General features: G+C 41.5%; 2 protein-coding genes across 2 annotated transcripts in view; both read left to right on the forward strand.

Moving 5' to 3' along the window:
• Positions 1-6,822, forward strand: part of LOC124140794 — a 35,928-nt gene extending 29,106 nt beyond the window's left edge. Inside the window, exons 4-6 of the mRNA XM_048395777.1 lie at positions 332-355; positions 2,755-3,286; positions 4,937-6,822. Of these exons, the coding sequence (XP_048251734.1) occupies positions 332-355; positions 2,755-3,286; positions 4,937-5,633 (1,253 nt within the window). The 3' untranslated portion in view covers positions 5,634-6,822. The remainder of the gene's footprint in view (positions 1-331; positions 356-2,754; positions 3,287-4,936) is intronic.
• A 6,591-nt stretch (positions 6,823-13,413) lies between these two features.
• On the forward strand, positions 13,414-19,070 carry LOC124140828. The gene is made up of 3 exons (XM_046508604.2): positions 13,414-13,591; positions 15,908-16,193; positions 17,994-19,070. The coding sequence occupies exons 1-3, from the start codon at positions 13,502-13,504 to the stop codon at positions 18,938-18,940; spliced, it is 1,323 nt and encodes a 440-aa protein (XP_046364560.1). The 5' UTR covers positions 13,414-13,501; the 3' UTR covers positions 18,941-19,070.
• Positions 19,071-20,497: the final 1,427 nt, after the last annotated feature.

Genomic DNA, 20,497 nt, shown 5'->3' on the forward strand with positions numbered 1-20,497 from the left:
TAAATAAAACAGTGCTTATCTATATATTGACTGCAATTGGATCGGGTGGTGAGGCCCGGTTGCTTTGCTGAGTGTGTGTTGTTGTGCCTGGAATTAGTCATTGGGTATATAATTAATCCAAGGCAGCCTTATTGCAGCGGAAACATTGCTGACATTGAGTTAAGCACCTCTGACTCACTTGCATTATCACAAGACGTAACAGTTTGAGTAAATGCAAACATGTAAAGTCAGTAATATTGACTGACTTATTAACTAATATATCTGACGTTCTATTAAGTAATACTCACATGACAATGTTTTAATGAAAGGTTTGCTTTTGATATTATTTCAGATGGTTCGGCAAAACACCGCACTTGTAAGTATATCTAAACCTTCAGAGCGAAAGTTTGAATTCTTAGGTTATGAAATAGGTAATTTTGACAGTTATTACTATCGTGTGGTAAATATGTCATGACTGTTGACAAATACAAGTTCTTACACACCTGTTGGTGAGAAACCCTTTTGAGATAACTGGTATCAAACATATGTGTGAGATCAAATTCCAGGCCAGTGAATGGCGACCCCATGGTGATGACTTGAGGTCAGATTATGACAGACTACTTTCCAGATCGTAAGTCCATTCGTGTTATTCTGGCACAAGCTGACTCGTGCCCTTCTCATGGCCATTTTTTGCGACCGGGTTCCGTCGAAGCGCAAACAGGCATACCTAAAACAATTGTCAACTCGTTGCGTAATGGTTCACATACATTTCCCCATATATTATATATATTTCAGATGCAATTTAAAGCACATCTGGGCATACGGAACTATACAGTATGATTGGACACGTTAACTGTGTTTTTGGACCCGTTAAGATTCCGGGGTAGAATAGGTCTTCAGCAACCCATGCTTGCCGTAAAAGGTGACTATGCTTGTCGTAAAAGGTGACTAACGGGATCGGGTGGTCAGACTCGGTGACTTGGTTGATGCATGTCATCGATCCCAATATTGCTCGGATCGATGCTCATGATATCAATCACTGGATTGTCTGGTCCAGATTCGATTATTTACAGACCGCCGTCATGTGGCTAGAATATTGCTGAGTGCGGCGTTAAACAAGAAACCAAATCAAACTAACTGTGTTTGGGGTATATTTTTAGATTCAAGATGTATGTAAAATCAAAAACTATTTCTGAGGAATTCTTTGTCTAAGAACTTGAAATCATACGCCCATTCTGATTGGTTTGTCGTATTTTCGCACACAACATTCATCGATGCATATGGGGACGCGAGTCTTCTTGCAGGTTACGGAAAGGGGCGAGTGGTGACGAATGATCGTAAGTCATTAATAAGTTGCTCGTGCTTCAGTCAAATGTCCACCAACGTCTGTGTTGAACGTAATGGTTTTATAGTGTAAATAGATATATTCCCTTGTTATGTTACATTCGCTGATCACAAGAACCATAAAACATCTCATTCACTTATCAGAGACGGCTTTATCTAAACATCAAGCCATCATCTGAGTATTTACAATATCTGTTGACGCCACAAACCTCGTTATAGCGGGAGTAATTCGCGATAAACATGGCCGTCTGAAAACGTTTGATGTCCGAAAACATATGATTCGACGATATATGTCTCTCCTCTTTAAACCATCACTTCGAAGTCGACAAAATTCGAAATACATCACGCACACTAAGAGTTTTGAATTCTGTTGGAAATCCCCTTTTCTATGATATCATCGTCGGTCATTTTAGGCAAATCAAAATTTTTACGGCAAGTATGGGTTGCTGAAGACATATTCTACCCCGGAATCCTCACGGGTCCCGCGCAATTGGGATCGATGACATGCATCAACCACGTCAACGAGTCTGACCACCCGATCCCGTACACGTGGGAGCAGGCACAAGCTTTTCTGTTCAAAGTTATACTTCACTGGGCATGGGTTTATCTGAAAATGCTGTTTTATTGTTATAGTATCTGTATAATATTGCATAATATTATACTACATAGTTAAAACATTTGATTTTTCAACTTTGTAAACCACTACCCAGACGGCAAACGTAAGGAAAAACTTCATTCCCTGATCCATGCGGCGTTTGTTACAAAACCTGGTGCCATGGCAAATGCCATCTGAAGTATTCATATCCAGGGCAAGTTAGCAGATGTGACAAGATGTAACGTAACATCTTCACCATGCCAACACTTGTCTCGACACAACACAAGTCTGTATTGATTTCATGAGAGCTAAGAGCATAAACATTCTACCGTAGCCGTCATGATCACATGATCTCAAGCCAATTGGGCATCTATGGGATGAGTTAGATATACGTACATGTATATGTCAACGTCAACAAAGGCAACATAACCTGCAGCAAGTTCGCCAAGATCTTTCACACACACATATATATGTATATACACACACACCTCTTTTCAGCCTTGCAAACGAATCTCTTGAAAACAGCATACATGTATTCGTTTCAATATTATCGCCCCCTTTATCACATAATATTGTGCACGCTTGTTGAATTGGATGATAACGCCAACATGAGTACGTCGTTGCTCATAATATCAATCACAATTAAGTCGGTTACAGATTCGATTATTTTCAGGCCACTCTGTCGATGTGTGGGTGAGATATGGTTGAAGCGATAGTTAAATTTTGCATAGCTGGAATATGACTGGTCTGTTCTGAATCTGGCGTAAAACATACTTTTTGTGTCTTATGAGTCTATTTCGTGTGATTGATGAGTTTTTCTCCTGTCGTTATTTTAGGGGATTCTACTAAAAGTCACAAGAATTTGAACAGAAAAGAGTCACATGTTGTAAAGACATTGATTGAACGAGTATCAGAACTCCACGATGAGGAGTCAAACGTACCGTGTTTCACACACATAGAAGAGTCTATACGATCTGCACTGAAGCTTTCTCCTGGCATACTCCCTCCGCGTGGAATTATCCACGAAGCCGTCATTTTAATTCCCAATAGGTTCGGACTTGTGTTAGCAGTCTGTCATTGTGATAGCCATAATACGGACATCCTCACTCACACCTGCCTACTTGGCCGAGACCTTGCAGCTGCTCTAAGACATTACACAAGTGACAATTTCGTCTTTCTTACGGAAGTAGTATCAATCTCAGACATCGAATCAAGGAAGACCTTCACAGCGATGATAAAAGACCTTGAAACTTATGCATATTCAATATGCATTCCTGACATGTTTGGAATGAGAGACAGCATACGTCAGCATCTTATCCGCGCCATACGAGTATGTACATTACAAGGAGACAAGGATGAGCATGAACGGTGAGTCAAATTTAGGTCAAAATCTTATATAGTATTCACTTCGGAAGGAATATGTGGAGTCAAACTATCTACACAGACACCTAAGAACACAACATTACATTAGTAACTTCGCCTATATATACGAAACTGTCGCGAAACTTTCTCGCCACTATTGCGGCACTAACGCGGAATTATCACGCCATGTTTGAGACATCAACGCGAAACAATAGCGCCACTATCGCGCCACCTTCGAAACATATCGCGCCACTTTCGTGTCACAATAGTCACGCTGTCTAGTGACAGTTTTGCTAAATTTGCGTTACAATATATATTGTATTACTTTTTTCCTTGCCTGATTTAGGATTCTTGAGTTATATTTTCCATGGCATACTAGTCAGGATTATTTAAGATGATAGTCTAAAGCTTATTTTCTTTTTGCAAAAACTGATGTCTATATTTTATTTAGACTGCAAATGTAAGGTGATCTTGTGGTCATAACCCCAATCACAGATATTCGTTTGTTTGTTGTTAAACGCCGCACTCAGCAATATTTCAGCTATATGGCGGTCTGTAAAATAATCGAGTCTGGACCAGACAATCCAGTGATTGACATCATGAGCATCGATTCACGCAATTGGGATCGATGTATCAACCAAGTCAGCGAGCCTGACCACCCGATCCCGTTAGTCGCCTTTTACGATAAGCATAGTCGCCTTTTACGGCAAGTATGGGATGCTGAAGACCTACAATGTATTCTACCCCAGAATCTTCACGGGTCAGTTTTTTTTGTGATAAACATATGCGTGAGGGTCGGTCGGGTAGCCTTGTTGATGGCGTTCGTTCGTCACACCTAAGCCCCTGGTTCGCATTCCGACATGGGTACAATATGTGAAGCCAGTTTCTGGCGTCCCCCGCCGTGATATTGCTAAAAGCGGCGTTATTCGTGATTTAGAAAAAAAACTCCAGTATGTGAAAAGTGGCAAAATATCTTTGTTATTGCAATTCCATGGGAAGATATTTAAAACAGTATATACTGGAGATATTAAATTGATTGATTTCCAATTTAAATTCATCCATAATATTATTTATACAAAATATAGAATTGTTAACAATGGAATTAGTGCATGATTATAATTATATGTAAGAAAACTTGATTCATGTTTATTGGGAATGAGATTGTGTCAAAACATTGTGGATGAAACTAAAAGATTACATTGAAGGTAAATGTTCAGATGATATTATATTGACGAAATAATTTAATAACACCGACCTAATCAATCACATTATACTTGCTAGTATAAAATATATGTATCTATCAAGTATTAAAAGAAATGTTATCACTAGGAATTTATTAAAATATTATGCGATATATTCAAGACAGAAAGATTTATTTCCAATAGAAATCAGAAAATGTTACAGTTTCAAAGAAAATTATGAAGTCTGTGAAATGTTTTTTTCTTAAATGCATGTATAGATGAATGTTCCATGTGCTCCGGAAATAGCCCCTTTCGAACATGCTCATGTTACTCATATGAACACCTTCTCTTTGGTCAAACTTTACCCACTGGTCTGAATAAAAAACAATGATATTTTATTTCAAAAGGAAGCAATACATCAAATGTAATGTTAACAAATTTAGTATTTGATCAGTAAATATTCTTAATGTTGCAGAGATGAAACGGAAAAGCTGATGAAAGCATTCAGAGAATATCACAAAATTGCCAACAAAGTATGCGAAAGACTGTCGGATATTGCAAAAGATATTGATGAACTTGAACAGAACAAGCGACTAACCAAAGTAATTTGTGCTAGTACGGGACTCATTGGGGCAGCGATGTCAATATCTGGCTTCATCATACTTGGCCCATTAGGGGTGCCAGTTGCACTTGCGGGTGCTGTTGTTGGTATCAGCGGGGGTGTAGGTGATGTAGCAGCATCAATAGTTGTGCAAGAAAAAACGAAGGCAAACATCAAAGAAGCCAAAAAGCATTTGACGGAATTCGAGAATGTTTGCAAACGAATAAAGAAGGAAATGAGCAATAACGAGGTGCGTATCATAACAACGCTGTTCGATGCAGCAAGCCGTGCCGTGTTGTGGTCTATTTTCAACGTAATGGATGATATCGTTGCAGCCGGACTAAAAGTATCAAAGGCTTTAGGAGTATTCTTATCTGCGCTACTGGTACCATTGGACGTCTACAAGTTGATTTCTAATGTTGTGGAATTAATAGAAAGAAGACCATCGGCTGTTGCTCAACAACTCCGCATTAAGGTTAATGAGATAAAAGAAGCTTCAAAACTTTTGGAAGATAAGAAATCACTTCTTGCAAATCTCCTTACTTCTGAGAGACAAGGAAGCCATGACTGACTCAAATTTACGTACAACTACGACAGTATTTGGGCAGGAAGTATATAGACTATTGCCGAGCGCCAGGCAGAGTGACAACAAGTACCATCTTTTAAAGTCTTTTGGTATGACGCGACCGGGGATAAAAAAAACCGACCTCCTCCGGGCGGATGCTCTACCACCAGACCACGGAGGCGGTCAGATAGATCATGTAGCTTTATCAATGGCCTCCAGGTTTTATAACAAAAGCCCAACGCATCAAGGAATGATGTTTTTCCTTAACTTTGTCATGTGGTATGGTTGTGTACAAAGCTTTTCGAACAAATCCTTCGAGTGTTTTATAATCCACCTGATATTAATTCCACTTGTCTCAAATACTCTCAGTGAATATCCACAAAGCCCTGCCATGATATTATCGTGGATTATGATTAATCTTTGAGACGGGGATTTGGTGGTACATTTGCTGGACAAAGCAATATCTCTCTCTTTTTATTATGTGTTTGCCTATCTTAAAAAATGGTTCAAATGTTGTTAAATATTCAATGCTTTTAAACTGCATTTGAAATACACGATTCGAAAAGCGTTCAAGATATGTTAAGGAAGCCTTAAATATATAGGCAATCATTATTAACAACTGTCACTGCTGCGCAATGCAAGGTCGTGAATGTGTGCAACACTCTTGGATTCATAATTATGGGGCCCGTGAAGACGCCGGGGTAGAATAGGTCTTCAGAAACCCATACTTGCCGTAAAAGGCGACTATGCTTGTCGTAAAAGGTGACTAACGGGATAGGGTGGTCAGGCTCGCTGACTTTGTTGATGCATGTCATCGATCCCAATTGCGTGGATTGATGCTCATGATATTAAACCCCTGATTGTCTGGTCCAGACTCGATAGATGTTATTTCCAGACATCAGACTCGTCAAAAAGTTCCTGGGGTCAGTTGAAGAGAAGTTATGCACCTGCGGTTGAGATTGACTACAGTCGGCATCTGAGGCAGGTCGACTGACCGTGCAGATGGGTCCGGCTCGGTGTGTGGGACAGACGTAAACAAAGGGGAATAACTCTTTAATGTTTTGATTCAGGAGAAAGTAGTTCCTTGTTTATATCAGTCACTAGTGACGGATATAACTTTTTTTATATCAGTCACTAGTCACTGATAAATTCCAGTATTTCATTCCTATGTATATAATAAAAATATCTTTATCAATCCAAAGGTTCTGTTTCTGTTGTTAATTGATGCAGCACTCCGCAACATTCAAGCAAAATGACCGTAAATCTAGGCTTAATTGATCGTAAAGGGGATCGTAATATGATTTAACATTGGCGCGGCGATTTTGTTTTCTACTGTGCATGTCAAGAACGAAGTTTCCGCTGCATTATGGGTAATTTCTAAAGCAGACATACCTTGTGTTGCACATAGACTTGAACTTGCAATTAAGGACTCGTGCAAGAGTCATATAGTCTTCTTTGAAACACTGGACGTAGAACTAGAACTAGAGGTATTGCCCCTGCACCTCTTTGTCTGCAACTTTATACCTTGGTACATTCCCGCGACGTTCCGGGGTAGTTCCGGGGTAGAAAAGGTCTTCAGCAACCCATGCTTGTCGTAAGAGGCGACTAACGGGATCGGGTGGTCAGACTCGCTGACTTGGTTGATGCATGTCATCGATCCCAATTGCGTGGATCGATGCTCATGACATTAATCACTGGATTGTCTGGTCCAGACTCGATTATTTACAGACCGCCGTCATATAGCTGGAATATTGCTGAGTGCGGCGTTAAACAACAGGCCAAGGCCAAGTTGGTAGCGTGATGGAGTACAAATCAAGAGGATGCAAGTCGATATCACGCCGAGGTTTCGAAAGTGTTGAGTTCAAAAATGTGTTGTTGCTACTAAAATGTGTTGTCATCGAACCAATTGCGTGGATCGATGTTCATGACATTAATCACTGGATTGTCTGGTCCAGTCTCGATTATTTACAGACCGCCGTCATATGGCTGCAATATTGCTGAGTGCGGCGTTAAACAACAAACCAACCAACACATCTGATTGGCCAATCATTTTCCATGCATCCTGCTCACAGGCGGTGTCCAAATTTCATGTTTGCCCGCTGAGAAATCAATCTTAGGTAACTCATCTCGAGTAAGTATCGTTGTGTTCCTTGAACCAAACGTTGTCTACCCGAATGTATTGAGTAAAGGGAAGTAACTCGGTTCGCTTGCGTCGTTGCTAACTTGTTGAAACTGCGGAAATGTATTCCAGACCTGTATGAACGATTGTCGGTGTCGAGGGATTCGTTGTCAACCGATCCCTCGGGATTCACACACAGGATACATAACCCATCACACAATACACATCACACTATGTAATCCTCGAGATCAGTTGCCAACTTATAATAAAGGGAAGGTCAAACAAGTGAAACGAAAATATGCGAAACCAATAACAGATGTTTCTACAGAACAGGCATCGATAAGAAGGTCTATTCATTACGTTTCATCGCGTGGCAGAGATCTTGAAAATGAACCCGTTAACCTTTAACGACGGAAAGACAATTTGACAAATTATGCGCATTTGTTTGAAATCTAGATGACTTATAATTCAAATCATTGGAGTGAGTGAGTGAGGTTTACGCTGTTTGAACAGCATTCCAGTTATGTTATGGTGTGTCTGCTTGATGTGGAAAGACAGACCGAAGTGATGCTTGTCTTAGACATGCACCATTTTAGTGAAACCCACGAGCATGGATATGGTGCCGGCAAACCAATAAACATGTTCCATGAGACCCCAACGTATCATTTCGACGCCAAGTTTCCATTTATTACGCAGGTCATGAAAAAAATAGCATTCAAGTGACTACGAACATACATGTTTGTTTGTTGTTTAACGCCGCACTCAACAATATTCCAGCTACATGACGGCGGTCTGTAAATAATCGAGTCTGGACCAGACAATCCAGTGATTCACATCATGAGCATCGATCCACGCAATTGGGATCGATGACATGCATCAACCAAGTCAGCGAGTCTTGACTACCCGATCCCGTTAGTCGCCTTTTACGACAAGCATAGTCACAAGCATAGTCGCCTTTTACGGCAAGCATGGATTTCTGAAGACCTATTCTACCCCGGATCTTTACGGGTCATGAACATATATGACAGAGGTGTGTATACATTGCCATTAGTTTCATATATTTTTAACGTGTGAAATAATCGTACATGCTGTTCACAGATGAAACCGATATCATTACCCTTGAAATCGTGTATGGCAAGATTTACATTTATCCTATGCTTCATACGGTCTCAAGTTTTCGGTCATAGTGAGTGAATGAGTTGGATTTAACGCCGCTTTTAACAGTATTCCAGCCATATCGCGGCGTGTCAGCTTAATGTGGGAGGGAAGCCCGAAGTGATGCAGGTCTCAGACGTTTACCACTTCGGGGAAACCCACGAGCACGGGTATGGTGCTGACAAACCTAGAAACATGATAGGGGCGAACCGGGATTCGAACCCACAATCATAGGTTTCTGGCGTGCCGAAGGGACGCAACTCTGCACAGTGAATCGCGGCGCCTTAGACGACTGGGACACCCGTGCCCCCTGTTCGGTCATCGGTAAATGAAAGCTTACCATATTGACAAAAATAGCATTTAATTCAATGTTTCTATACAAAACTACGTCATATTGCCAGCATCGGATCATTAGTTTTCAACATCAACGTCAGTGACGCAAAGAGGTAATTAGTAACATATGGCGAGGAGATTCACTTCACCAAAGACCATCGAAGTTTTCGTGTTCGCTGTTAACCCAGGCTTCATCGAAGCTCTGCATTGGATTGCTATCCGGCTTTAATTCAACGATGGCTACAGGGAGTATAATGTTGTAGTTGTGAATATTACGTGAAGCGTTAAACATGAATAACGTGTGGGTAAATTCCCCCACACGTTTATATGCAGGGGGTTGGTTATGTTTGGAACCTGTTCCTTGAATCTAATGAGTAAATGAGTGAGCTGGGTTTAATGCCGCTTTTAACAGTATTACAGTTATATCGTGGCGTGTCAGCTTAATGTGGGAGGAAAGCCCTAAGTGATGCAGGTCTCAGACGTTTACCACTTCGATGAAACCCACGAGCACGGGTATGGTGCTGAGAAACCAAGAAACATCATTTTGAATCTAATGACTCTAATGTTGCGTTATGAACGAATATGTTTGTAAGTGCAGATATAATTATTGAAATATGTCAGAGGCGGATCTTTACGGGTCTGGAGCTTATGTAGTCTATTGGTGTTGAAGTACTGTTGGGCTGTGTGGCGGTATTGGGTACTTTACGTTGGCTTAGACTTGATTTGATAGTTGATGAGGAGGAGGTGTAGACGACGTTCGCAGGGCAGTGGAGTAGATACGTCAGATACCTTTGCATATGCTTCCATTTATACGAACAACACTATTAAATATACTACCCGTCTAAGGCATTATGATGCTGAGAACTGAGGAGACAAGTATTTCTAGCATTCACACAGGGGGCACGCGTCGCCCAGTCGTCTAAGACGCCGCGAAACCTATGATTGTGGGTTCGAATCCCGGTTCGCCCCGATTATGTTTCTTGGTTTGTCAGCACCATACCCGTGCTCGTGGGTTTCACCGTAGCGGTAAACGTCTGAGACCTGCATCACTTCGGGCTTTCCTCCCACATTAAAGCTGACACGCCGTGATATAGCTGGAAAACTGTTAAAAGCGGCGTTAAACCATACTCACGCTCACTGTATGTAATCCATACAATATATAAATGTTCATTCATAAAATATTGATGGGTGTTGGCAACTGTCCCTCTATTTTTAATGGGGAATAGTGGGGAGGTGTCCGACTCCATTATACATTATGAATGACAAAGGCAATGAAAAAATGTCGTTACTTCATTTCATGGCGTAATATCATTTCACGGCGTAATATCATTTCATGGTTGGTTGGTTGGTTTGTTGTTTAACGCCGCACTCAGCAATATTCCAGCTATATGACGGCGGTCTGTAAATAATCGAGTCTGGACCAGACAATCCAGTGATTGATATCATGAATATCGATCCACACATATGGGATCGATGACATGTATCAACCAAGTCAGCGAGCCTGACCACCCGATCCCGTTTGTCGCCTTTTACGACAAGCATAGTCACATTTTACGGCATAGCGTAATATCATTTCATGCTGTAATATCATTTCATGGCGTAGTGTCATTTCATGGCGTAATATGATTTCATTGCGTAGTGTCATTTCATGGCGTAATACGATTTCATGGCATAGTGTCATTTCATGGCGTAATATGATTTCATGGCGTATTGTCATTTCATGGCATAATATGATTTCATGTCATAATATGATTTCATGGCGTAATATGATTTCATGGCGTAATATGATTTCATGGCGTAGTGTCATTTCATAGCGTAATATGATTTCATGGCGTAGTGTCATTTCATAGCGTAATATGATTTCATGGGGTAGTGTCATTTCATGGCGTGGTGTCATTTCATCGCGTAATATGATTTCATGGCGTAGTATCATTTCATGTCGTAATACACGTTATACAGAGCAACATAATGGTATAATATAGACTGTGCGTGGGATCATGTTCATGTAAGGTTTCAGCCACGTGTTTGACTACAATTGTTCGTCGGAAATAATAGACCGTCGGAACAATAGAGCTACGTTATAGGTATAATTTATGTCGGTATATGTAGTCGTGAAGCAACTGAACTGAAATAGAGGTTTTGAATATTAACAGAAATCAACAAATATTTTTTTCTAAATATCATTCTGAACCATCGACTATACGAAACTGATTTTGAATGCTTTCAATTCCAAGTGTGATATGCTACTATCTTTTGCATGAATCTAAATGTTACCGTGTAGAAATCTTTCACCTGGGATATATTACTCAGGATAGGCTTGTGCAAGGCTAATCGGTATTATGAAGCAAGAGTTCAGTTCTTTGTTCACCTTCAGTGAGATGAGACTTGTGCCATGGGGAGTGGACATTGGCAATGTCTGCTGACCATGGACTCTGACGTCTGATGAATTGTTGACAGTTTTATTACTGAACATGAACATAACAGCAGCATTCCTTGAGAAATGCACAGGATAAGTCGCTCCTAATTGTTATAAAGAAGTTGTTCATCCACATATCTCATCCCCGCTCAGGTGACCCAGTCGTCTAAAGCGCCGCGATTTTCTGTGCAGAGTGTCATCCCTTGGCACGTGGTAAACGTCTGAGAGCCGCAATGTGTGCAACACATTTCTGGTGTCCCCCGCCGTGGCGTAAAACCTTACTCACCCACTGCAGCGAGTAAATTGCGATCGTGTGTTTCGGTGGATAATCGAGCTTGGTGATAATCTTGCGTTGACGTTAAGTATTTTAGTATGCGCCATCTGCCGTGCGACCAAGGCAATGCAATACATCATCTGTCTTTGATATGTAGGTAATATTTCTTGTTAAAATCGTCCTGGATTGTACATTTAATTATCATCACTTATACCTTTCTTTTTTAATGGTGATGTGCACGCATTCTGTGTGTACATAAAAGGCCACAGCTTGAAGTGTTTGAGAAAAAATATGCAAGCAAACAAAATCTGTTGAACACAATGTTTTTTTTTTCTTAAGTTTGTTATGACAGATGCATGAACGTACATGTACCAGGGCTTTGTATTCGTGCTGTAGAATTTGTTTGTTTGTTTTATCATGAGCAACGATCCACGCAATTGGGATCGATGACATGCATCAACCAAGTCAGCGAGCCTGACCACCCGATCCCGTTAGTCGCCTCTTACGACAAGCATAGTCGCCTCTTACGGCAAGCATGGGTTGCTGAAGACCTATTCTATCCCGGATTCTTCACGGGCACCGTGCTGTAGAAACTGGTCACGACCAACAAACTAGTCAATTTTAGTCTGCGGAAATTTGATCTCATCTCTTTAAATATATCTGACAGTGTTGTTTCAGGTGAAAATGTCTATGTAAAGAAGGGGCCGCGGGGGAGCCTAGTGGTTACAGTGTTCGCTCGATTCCCACACATGTACAATGTTTGAAGCCCCTTTCTGATGTCCCTCGCTATGATATTTCTGGATTATTGCGAACTCACTAATATTGACTCACTCGCTAAGTTAAATGATTTTATCGACGGACATTTCTTTCGCTTAGTGTTTACTGACAGAACAAATGCATAACTGACCCGTGAAGATCCGGGGTAGAATAGGTCTTCAGTAACCCATTCTTGCCGTAAAAGGCGACTATGCTTGTCGTAAGAGGCGACTAACGGGATCGGGTGGTCAGGCTCGCTGATTTGGTTTGAAGCATGTCATCGATCCCAATTTCGTGGATCGATGATCATGATATCAATCACTGGATTGTCTGGTCCAGACTCAATTATTTACAGACCGCCGTCATATAGCTGGAATATTGCTGAGTGCGGCGTTAAACAACAAACGACTAAACTAAATAACGAGGATCACATAAATGTTTTCTTGAACGGGGCCCTGGATTGGAACTTTTGTTTTTGGACAGAATACGTTTTTCAGTCAGTTCTTTAAAAACAAAATTTATTCTAGGAGTAAAACACGTTTCGGGCCCCACAACACATTAGGTTTTAGTCATCCATTATTTCAAGTGAACTATATATAATATCTGTGGGTTATACCTGAATACACATAATATGGTTCGAGAAGTTTCGACTCTCCCTAAAACACAAACAGTAGTCACCATATGTCACCCCTCCTGCATCTGGTCAGAAAATGACACCTCATGTCACCGCCCCCTGGTATAAATGCATTGCAAATCCTCGGTAGTTGTGCCGCCTGGTAATCAATAACAGCCTGTTACTATCACAGCACTGTGCATCTACCATGGGCAACCCATCAGACAACCAGGAGCTTAACACTGCACAATGTCCCTACCTGGAGCTTGCTTTGTTGCTTGCCGTGTCCGGCCTTGATGTAAGTAAGCAGTGCAGTCGCCTTTGATCTTGTTTCTTTGTTGTTTAACGCCGCATGCTTTGATCTTGTTTGCTTGTTGTTTAACGTTAGTCGCCTTTTACGACAAGCATAGTCGCCTTTTATGGCAAGCATGGGTTGCTGAAGACCTATTCTACCCCGGATCCTCACGGGTCTGTGATTCCTTGAGAAATGCATGAAAGCAGCATTCCTTGAGAAATGCGCACGAGTATGTCGCTCCTAATTGTTATAAAGAAGTTGTTCATCCACATATCTCATCCCCGCTAAGATGGCCCATGAACTTAACACGGCGATCTGTCCATACCTTGAGCTTGCTTTGTTGCTTGCCTTGTCCGGTCTTGATGTTAGTAAGCAATGCAGTCGCCTTTGATCATGTTTGTTTGTTGTCCTACGCCGCACCCTTTGATCATGGTTCCATCGGATATGGATATACTATAAAGAAAACGTCAAAGTCATAGAGTAACCAGTCGAGAGAGCCCAAAACGATTCCTTTGGTGGTAAAAGGTAAAATAGCGGAAAATCGGCGATCGCACCAGGTGTTCGCGTAAGGGGTAAGCATGTCTTAAAACCCGTTCTAGATACAATAGGTCTTCAGCAACCCATGCTTGCCGTAAAAGGTGACTATGCTTGTCGTAAGAGGCGACTAACGGGATCGGGTGGTCAGGCTCGCTGACTTGGTTGATGCATGTCATCGATCCCAATTGCGTGGATCGATGCTCATGGTCTGGTCCAGACTCGATTTTTTACAGACCGCCGTCATATGGCTGGAATATTGCTGAGTGCGGCGTTGAAGAACAAACTAAGAAACCAAACCAACTGTTCTAGATGCCATCATAAATTGGAACTGGATATGTGTGTTTGTTTATTTGTTGTTTAACGCCGCACTCAGCAATATTCCAGGAGGAATGATGGCTCGCAGTCCCCATAGCATGACATCTCACCTTCTGAAACACAAATTGAGTGAGTGGCGGTCGCGGAGAACATGATTACCCTTTTCACAAAAACTTGATGTATCACAGATTTACAGGGATGCTGTCATTCAAGTTTCTCCCCTTTAGCCTCTTGTGCCACTGTTTCGGAGACTAGTTGTTCTTCGGCGTTGATGTTTTGTATTAGCTTAGGGGGACCATCTGTTCATCTTTGGACAGAACATGATCTTTCTTAGTCGACAAATTCTCAGTTACAGTTGGTCTGCATAATACATGTGAACTTCATGTTTCTAAATTTGGTAGAATGCTTTTATCAACAAAGATTATCGAAGCCTCTGTCCAGGAAGTTAAAATACCGTTAAATTATGTGTGTATGACGTGCAGTTCCTATCATAATCGATGTAACTGTCATCAACCAGTGATTTAAGCCAACTCGTTGCTGAGTATTTTTTAATATTGACTAGTATTGTGCACAACCCCCATTGGCTGAGGTGATGATGTAAATCCTGCTGAGGTATCATTCAGGAAGCTGAAGTACCGTAAGTCTCCATGATCCCCAGGGGCGGTCGGGTAGCCTGGTGGTTAAAGCATTCGCTCGTCACGCCGAAGACCCGGGTTCGATTCCCGACATGGGTACAATGTGTGAATCCTACTTCTGGTGTCCCCGGCCGTGATATTGTTGGAATATGGCTAAAAGCGGCGTAAAACCAAACTCACTCACTCACTCCATGATCCCCAGCCAGTTGGCCTAGCTTTGGTCACTGGTGGCCTATAGCTCATGTTTTAAACTGTGTAAATAACATTGTTATGCCCAAATATGACAAATTCGTTTTTAAATACAATTTTGCATTCATGACTCACTTGAGTATATATCAACATGTCACCCAACAACAGCTGACACAGCTGAAGCCTTGAGTATATATCAACTTAAGGCTTCAGCTGTGTCAGCTGTTTTGGGTGACATGTGTGAAGTGGGACGCTGGGATTACTTCTGGACCATCAATGTTGTTTGTTTGTTGTTTAACGCCACACTCAGCAATATCCCAGCTATATGACGGCGGTCTGTAGGTAATCGAGTCTGGACTAGACAATCCTGTGATTGATATCATGAACATCGAGCCACGCAATTGGGATCGATGACATGTATCAACCAAGTCAGTGAGCCTGACCACCCGATCCCTTTAGTCGCCTATTACGACAAGCAAAGTCACCTTTTACGGCAAGAATGGGTTGCTGAAGACCTATTCTACCCCGGAATCTTCACGGGTTGAATGGTCTAATGCGGCGTTAAACAACCAACCAACCAACCAATTAGACCATTCCCCTACATGCATAGTCGCCTTTTACGGCAAGAATGTCTTTCTTCCAGGGACTCATTGACAGCAGCTTTGGACCAAGTCTACAGGACCTTCAGTGCCTGTACTCCGTGAGTGTTCAGACCATCAGCACCCTGTTTCCTGTGTACGCTGGCTTCAAGACAGCAGGCAGCGTGCTGTACGTGCCGGTACATGCAGTGTTCAATGTGTATACACTGATGGTGTTGTGTGTCCTTGTCAGCAGTTGCCTCGTGTTGGTAATACCCCTCTGTTCCTCATTCTGGGCGGCTGCAGCTGCAAGTTCTGGCTTAGGACTGACCAGTGGAGTTGTAAACAGTGGTGAGTAGTTGTGGAAGACAGTATTGTAACTGTGTAATGTCTTGGACAATATATACCTGCATTTAGTCATTATCTAATTACCGCCTCCGTGGTCTAGTGGTAGAGCGTCCGCCCGGAGAGCGGAAGGTTCGGGGTTCGATCCCCGACCGCGTCATACCAAAAGACGTTCAAAGATGGTACTTGTTGTTACCCTGTCAGGCGCTCGGCATTTAGGGGCTAAAACAAGGACTGGTCGGCTCGGAGTCAGTATACTGTGTCTGAGTGGGATATACATGTTAAACTGCGGCATGGTATCTAAGTGAGCTACTACTATAAATCGGCATCAGTCCTGACTAGTACAAGCAGCCACACACACGCACGCACACACACACACACACACACACACACACACACACACGTGCATGCACATTCCTATATAAGTGCAATAATCTTGGACGCGACGTAAAACCCAATTTCATCTCACCTCTAACGCGGAATTCTCAAACCGGTTGGGGGGGGGGTTGGGTGTTGGTGAGGAAGGGGGTGTATGTGTATAGTATCATTGATGAAACAACCACATACACGCATCAAACAGTGATACATAATCCCCCCTCCCCACACCTTGTGTGTGTGTGTTTGCATAATGTACTTTATGTAAGCAGAATAGGCGTTTATGTTCCACATGCTGTCAGCATTTCATTTGTACGTTTAATTTAATCACTTAAGTTTGCAGGCAGTAATGGTAATATTACAATATAACATATTCATATTTCGACTGGTGAATATTCATGTGTATCTATGTGTTTCCGTGTATTTGCGACAGTTGCGACCAGTGAGACAGACAGGATACGTTCCTGCAACAGTTTGTAAAAAATAATCTGTGGCTAGTGAGTTTGTGTTAAGTTTAAAATGTAAATTTGTGCCGAAAAAAGAGACTTTATTGATTTGCAAAACTAAAATACGCATTAGTAGTTGTGTCATGGTTTAAACGTTTGAATAGTAAAACCATTTGCTGTGCCTACTCAGTTAACCATAACATTAAATATTATCGCATTATATATACATGTTGGATGTCAGGTGGAAAGTAATTGTCGGAAACACGAAACAGATGTCGATTAATCATGTAGCCCTACCTCTCTCAGACTTTATTAATTATAAATGAAAGTATATCACGCACTAAACTCTCTTTCGTCTACTATGGGAAATGTCCGAAGATTGAAACGATAGACGGTACCAGGTTCGAGGTTCGATTAAGGGCTTTAAACAAGGACTGGTCGGCTCGGAGTCAGTATACTGTGTGAGTGGGGTATTCATGTTCAACTGCGACATGGTATCTCAGTGGGCCAGCACTATATATCGGCATCTGTCCGGACTAGCTAGTACAAGCAGCCACACACACACACACACACACACACACACACACACACACACACGCACTCGTGCATGAACGTCGCTACATAAGTGCAATAATCTTGGACGCGAGGCTAAGCTCAATCTCACTTCACCTCATTTTCTAATTCGTAATTAGGGTCCAGATCTTCTTCAAAATGAGGGTTAAGACCGTTTGAACAATCTTACTCCACTGTTAGAATGTTAGAATTAGCCTCAAGCACTATATATGATCAGGTGGTCAAGTTTCAACATTGGTTGTGTGACATTGTACCCTAACCTCTGGAACGTTGATTATACACTGGTTTGTCTGCCTAGTGATATAACCGGAATATTGCTGACATCGATGAATACCGACAAAAGCAATTTAAACAAAACAAAATATATTAGTTGACAAATTGTTTTAATGACACTTATGTTTTATCATTGCAGCTAGAGTTGCAAAGATTGGTGCATTAAGCCAGGAGAGTGCTATTCCCCTCCACTTGATGGGGATAGCAATGTGCGCTGGCAACATCCTAGGACCATTGATTATCTCCCCTTTTCTCAACAACACAATCAACCAAAGCAACGCGTCTAACATGTCAGACTTATTCGTGACGTCAATCGAATGTGGAGGGTCAGACTCAAGAATAGCTTATGCATATCTGATCATTGCATCAACTGGAACACTACTAGTTATTGTCTTGGCTGTTTTACGTTATTGTCTACAAAACAGTCCCAAGCAGGATTCAGACCAGAAAAACAATTATTCCTTTGGAAAGATGGAAATTATTTTTGTCAGCTTCCAAATATCTTTAATATTCATGGGAGGCGCCACAAATTTCGTATACGGGACCTTACTCTTGCTCTTTGGAACCCGAAGCAGTCTCAGCTTACCAGAGACAACAATGGCACTGATGACATCATCTTTTTATGCAGTCACATTGTTAGGGCGTGTTGGGGGCTTGTTTGTGAGCTTAGTAGTGCGGCAGCTGTGTTTGGTCACATCGTGTTTGGTAGGGGTTCTAGCTGCATCTGTTTTTCTGGTATGTACTGCAGAAATGAGTTCGGAGTTTTTATGGGCGGGTTCCCATTTTCTCGGACTGTGCTATGCTCCGTTATTTTCTGCTCTATTGGCATGGTGTGTAGAAAATGTTACAGTGAATGATACATTGTATGCCATTTTCATATTTTTTGACTTGGCAGGAACGTCATTGATATCCCTCACTATAGGGCAGTTGATGTCAGATTTCCAACCTCAAATGCTGCATTATTCCATGGCGATGATAGCTTTCATACAAATACTGTTATTCCTCTGTCTGTTCTTCTTTGGAAAGTTGCTACGAAAACAATACAAAGAAGCATACACACATCTTGCTGGTACAAAAAGTGGATAAAATCCTACAATGCAACAATGATCTGGTTATATTTCAACAAATTTTAACTAATATGGTAGAATAGGTCTTCAGCAACCCATACTTGCCGTTAAAGTCGCTGACTTGGTTGATGCATGTCATCGATCCCAATTGCGTGGATCGATGTTCATGATATCAATAACTGGATTGTCTTGTCCAGATTCGATTATTTTACAGACCGACGTCATATAGCTGGAATATTGCTGTGTGCGGCGTTAAACAACAAATAAACAAACGAACAAACAAAAATAATCTGCAGCACCAAAACAGTTTTATCAATTGCCAGATAAAAAATGTTACTTTTACTTTGTTGAATTTAAAACTCTTCTGAACTTCTTCCAACATCACCTGTCCACTGAACCTAAATGTTTTATCATGCCTTGATGCTTCTTATTTTTATTTCACAACAAAGTTTTACTTCCTGAGCCATGTGCATCTGGACAGTACATCTTTTGTTATTATCATTATTTTTTTTTTTTTTGCAAGAGCGTATTTTTGAAATCGTCTTGATAGAATATACACATCACGTTGTCATGAGACTGAGTGATTTAAACTTTTCCATAGCATCAGCAACATTGCAGTGAGTGAGTATGGTTTTAGCAATATTTGAGCAATATCACGGCGGGGGACACCAGAAACGGGCTTCCCACTTTGTACCGATGTCGGGGATCGAACCCGGGTCTTTGGCGTGACGAGCGAACGCTTTAACCACTAGGCTACCCGACCGCCCATAGCAATATCGCAGCTATATACAGATTGGGACATACCCTGTCGACAGTAAAAATTAAATCATTGAGCTTATGACGGATCAAAAACAAAACGATCCAAGTCAGAATTCAAAATCTATCAATAGCTCAATTAATTCATCTATAAATTTCTATTTTGAAGTTTAGGGATTTCCTGTGATGTGATTGGTTTAAATGCTGCTCGCATGATCCGTTCATTTTTCAACAAACTTTTAAAAGTGACATTTACAAAGTATAAACTTCACCCTTTTCATGCGGAATCCCAGAGGGGACAATTCCCTATGGTCTGCCCTGCTTACCAGTGAGTGAGTTAAAATGTAACGTCGCATTAACATTATTTCAGCAGTGAGGATCGGTAATACGGAACAACAAATTAACAAGCCTAATTACATATTCACGACCCGTAAAAATCCGAGGTAGAATAGGTCTTCAGCAACCCGTGCTTGCCGTAAAAGGCGACTATGTTTGTCGAAAAAGGCGACTAACGGGATCGGGTGGTCAGGCTCGCTGACTTGGTTGATGCGTGTCATCGATCCCAATTGCGTTGATCGATGCTCATGATGTCAATCACTGAATTTTCTCGTCCAGACTCGATTATTTACGGACCGCCGTCGTATAGATGGAATATTCCTGAGTGCGGCGTTAAACAACAAACCAACCAACCAACCAACCATCATTGACGACATCACAGTGACATTATCTGGACCACCCTTTAAAGGGCACTGGTCGTACTATATAGCTATTTTTACTGTTGCAATGCTATCATTGTCAGTATGCACACGTGAAGATCCAG

This window comes from Haliotis rufescens, unplaced genomic scaffold (genome assembly GCF_023055435.1).
Source record: "Haliotis rufescens isolate VD_foot unplaced genomic scaffold, xgHalRufe1.0.p SCAF_141, whole genome shotgun sequence".
NCBI lineage: Eukaryota > Metazoa > Mollusca > Gastropoda > Lepetellida > Haliotidae > Haliotis > Haliotis rufescens.

Coding starts and splice junctions, on each gene's coding strand:
- LOC124140828 (XM_046508604.2), top strand. CDS start 13,502: ATGGGCAACCCATCAGACAACCAGGAGCTTAACACTGCACAATGTCCC. Junction 13,592..15,907: donor TTGCCGTGTCCGGCCTTGAT/GTAAGTAAGCAG, acceptor TCTTTCTTCCAG/GGACTCATTGACAGCAGCTT. Junction 16,194..17,993: donor CAGTGGAGTTGTAAACAGTG/GTGAGTAGTTGT, acceptor TTATCATTGCAG/CTAGAGTTGCAAAGATTGGT.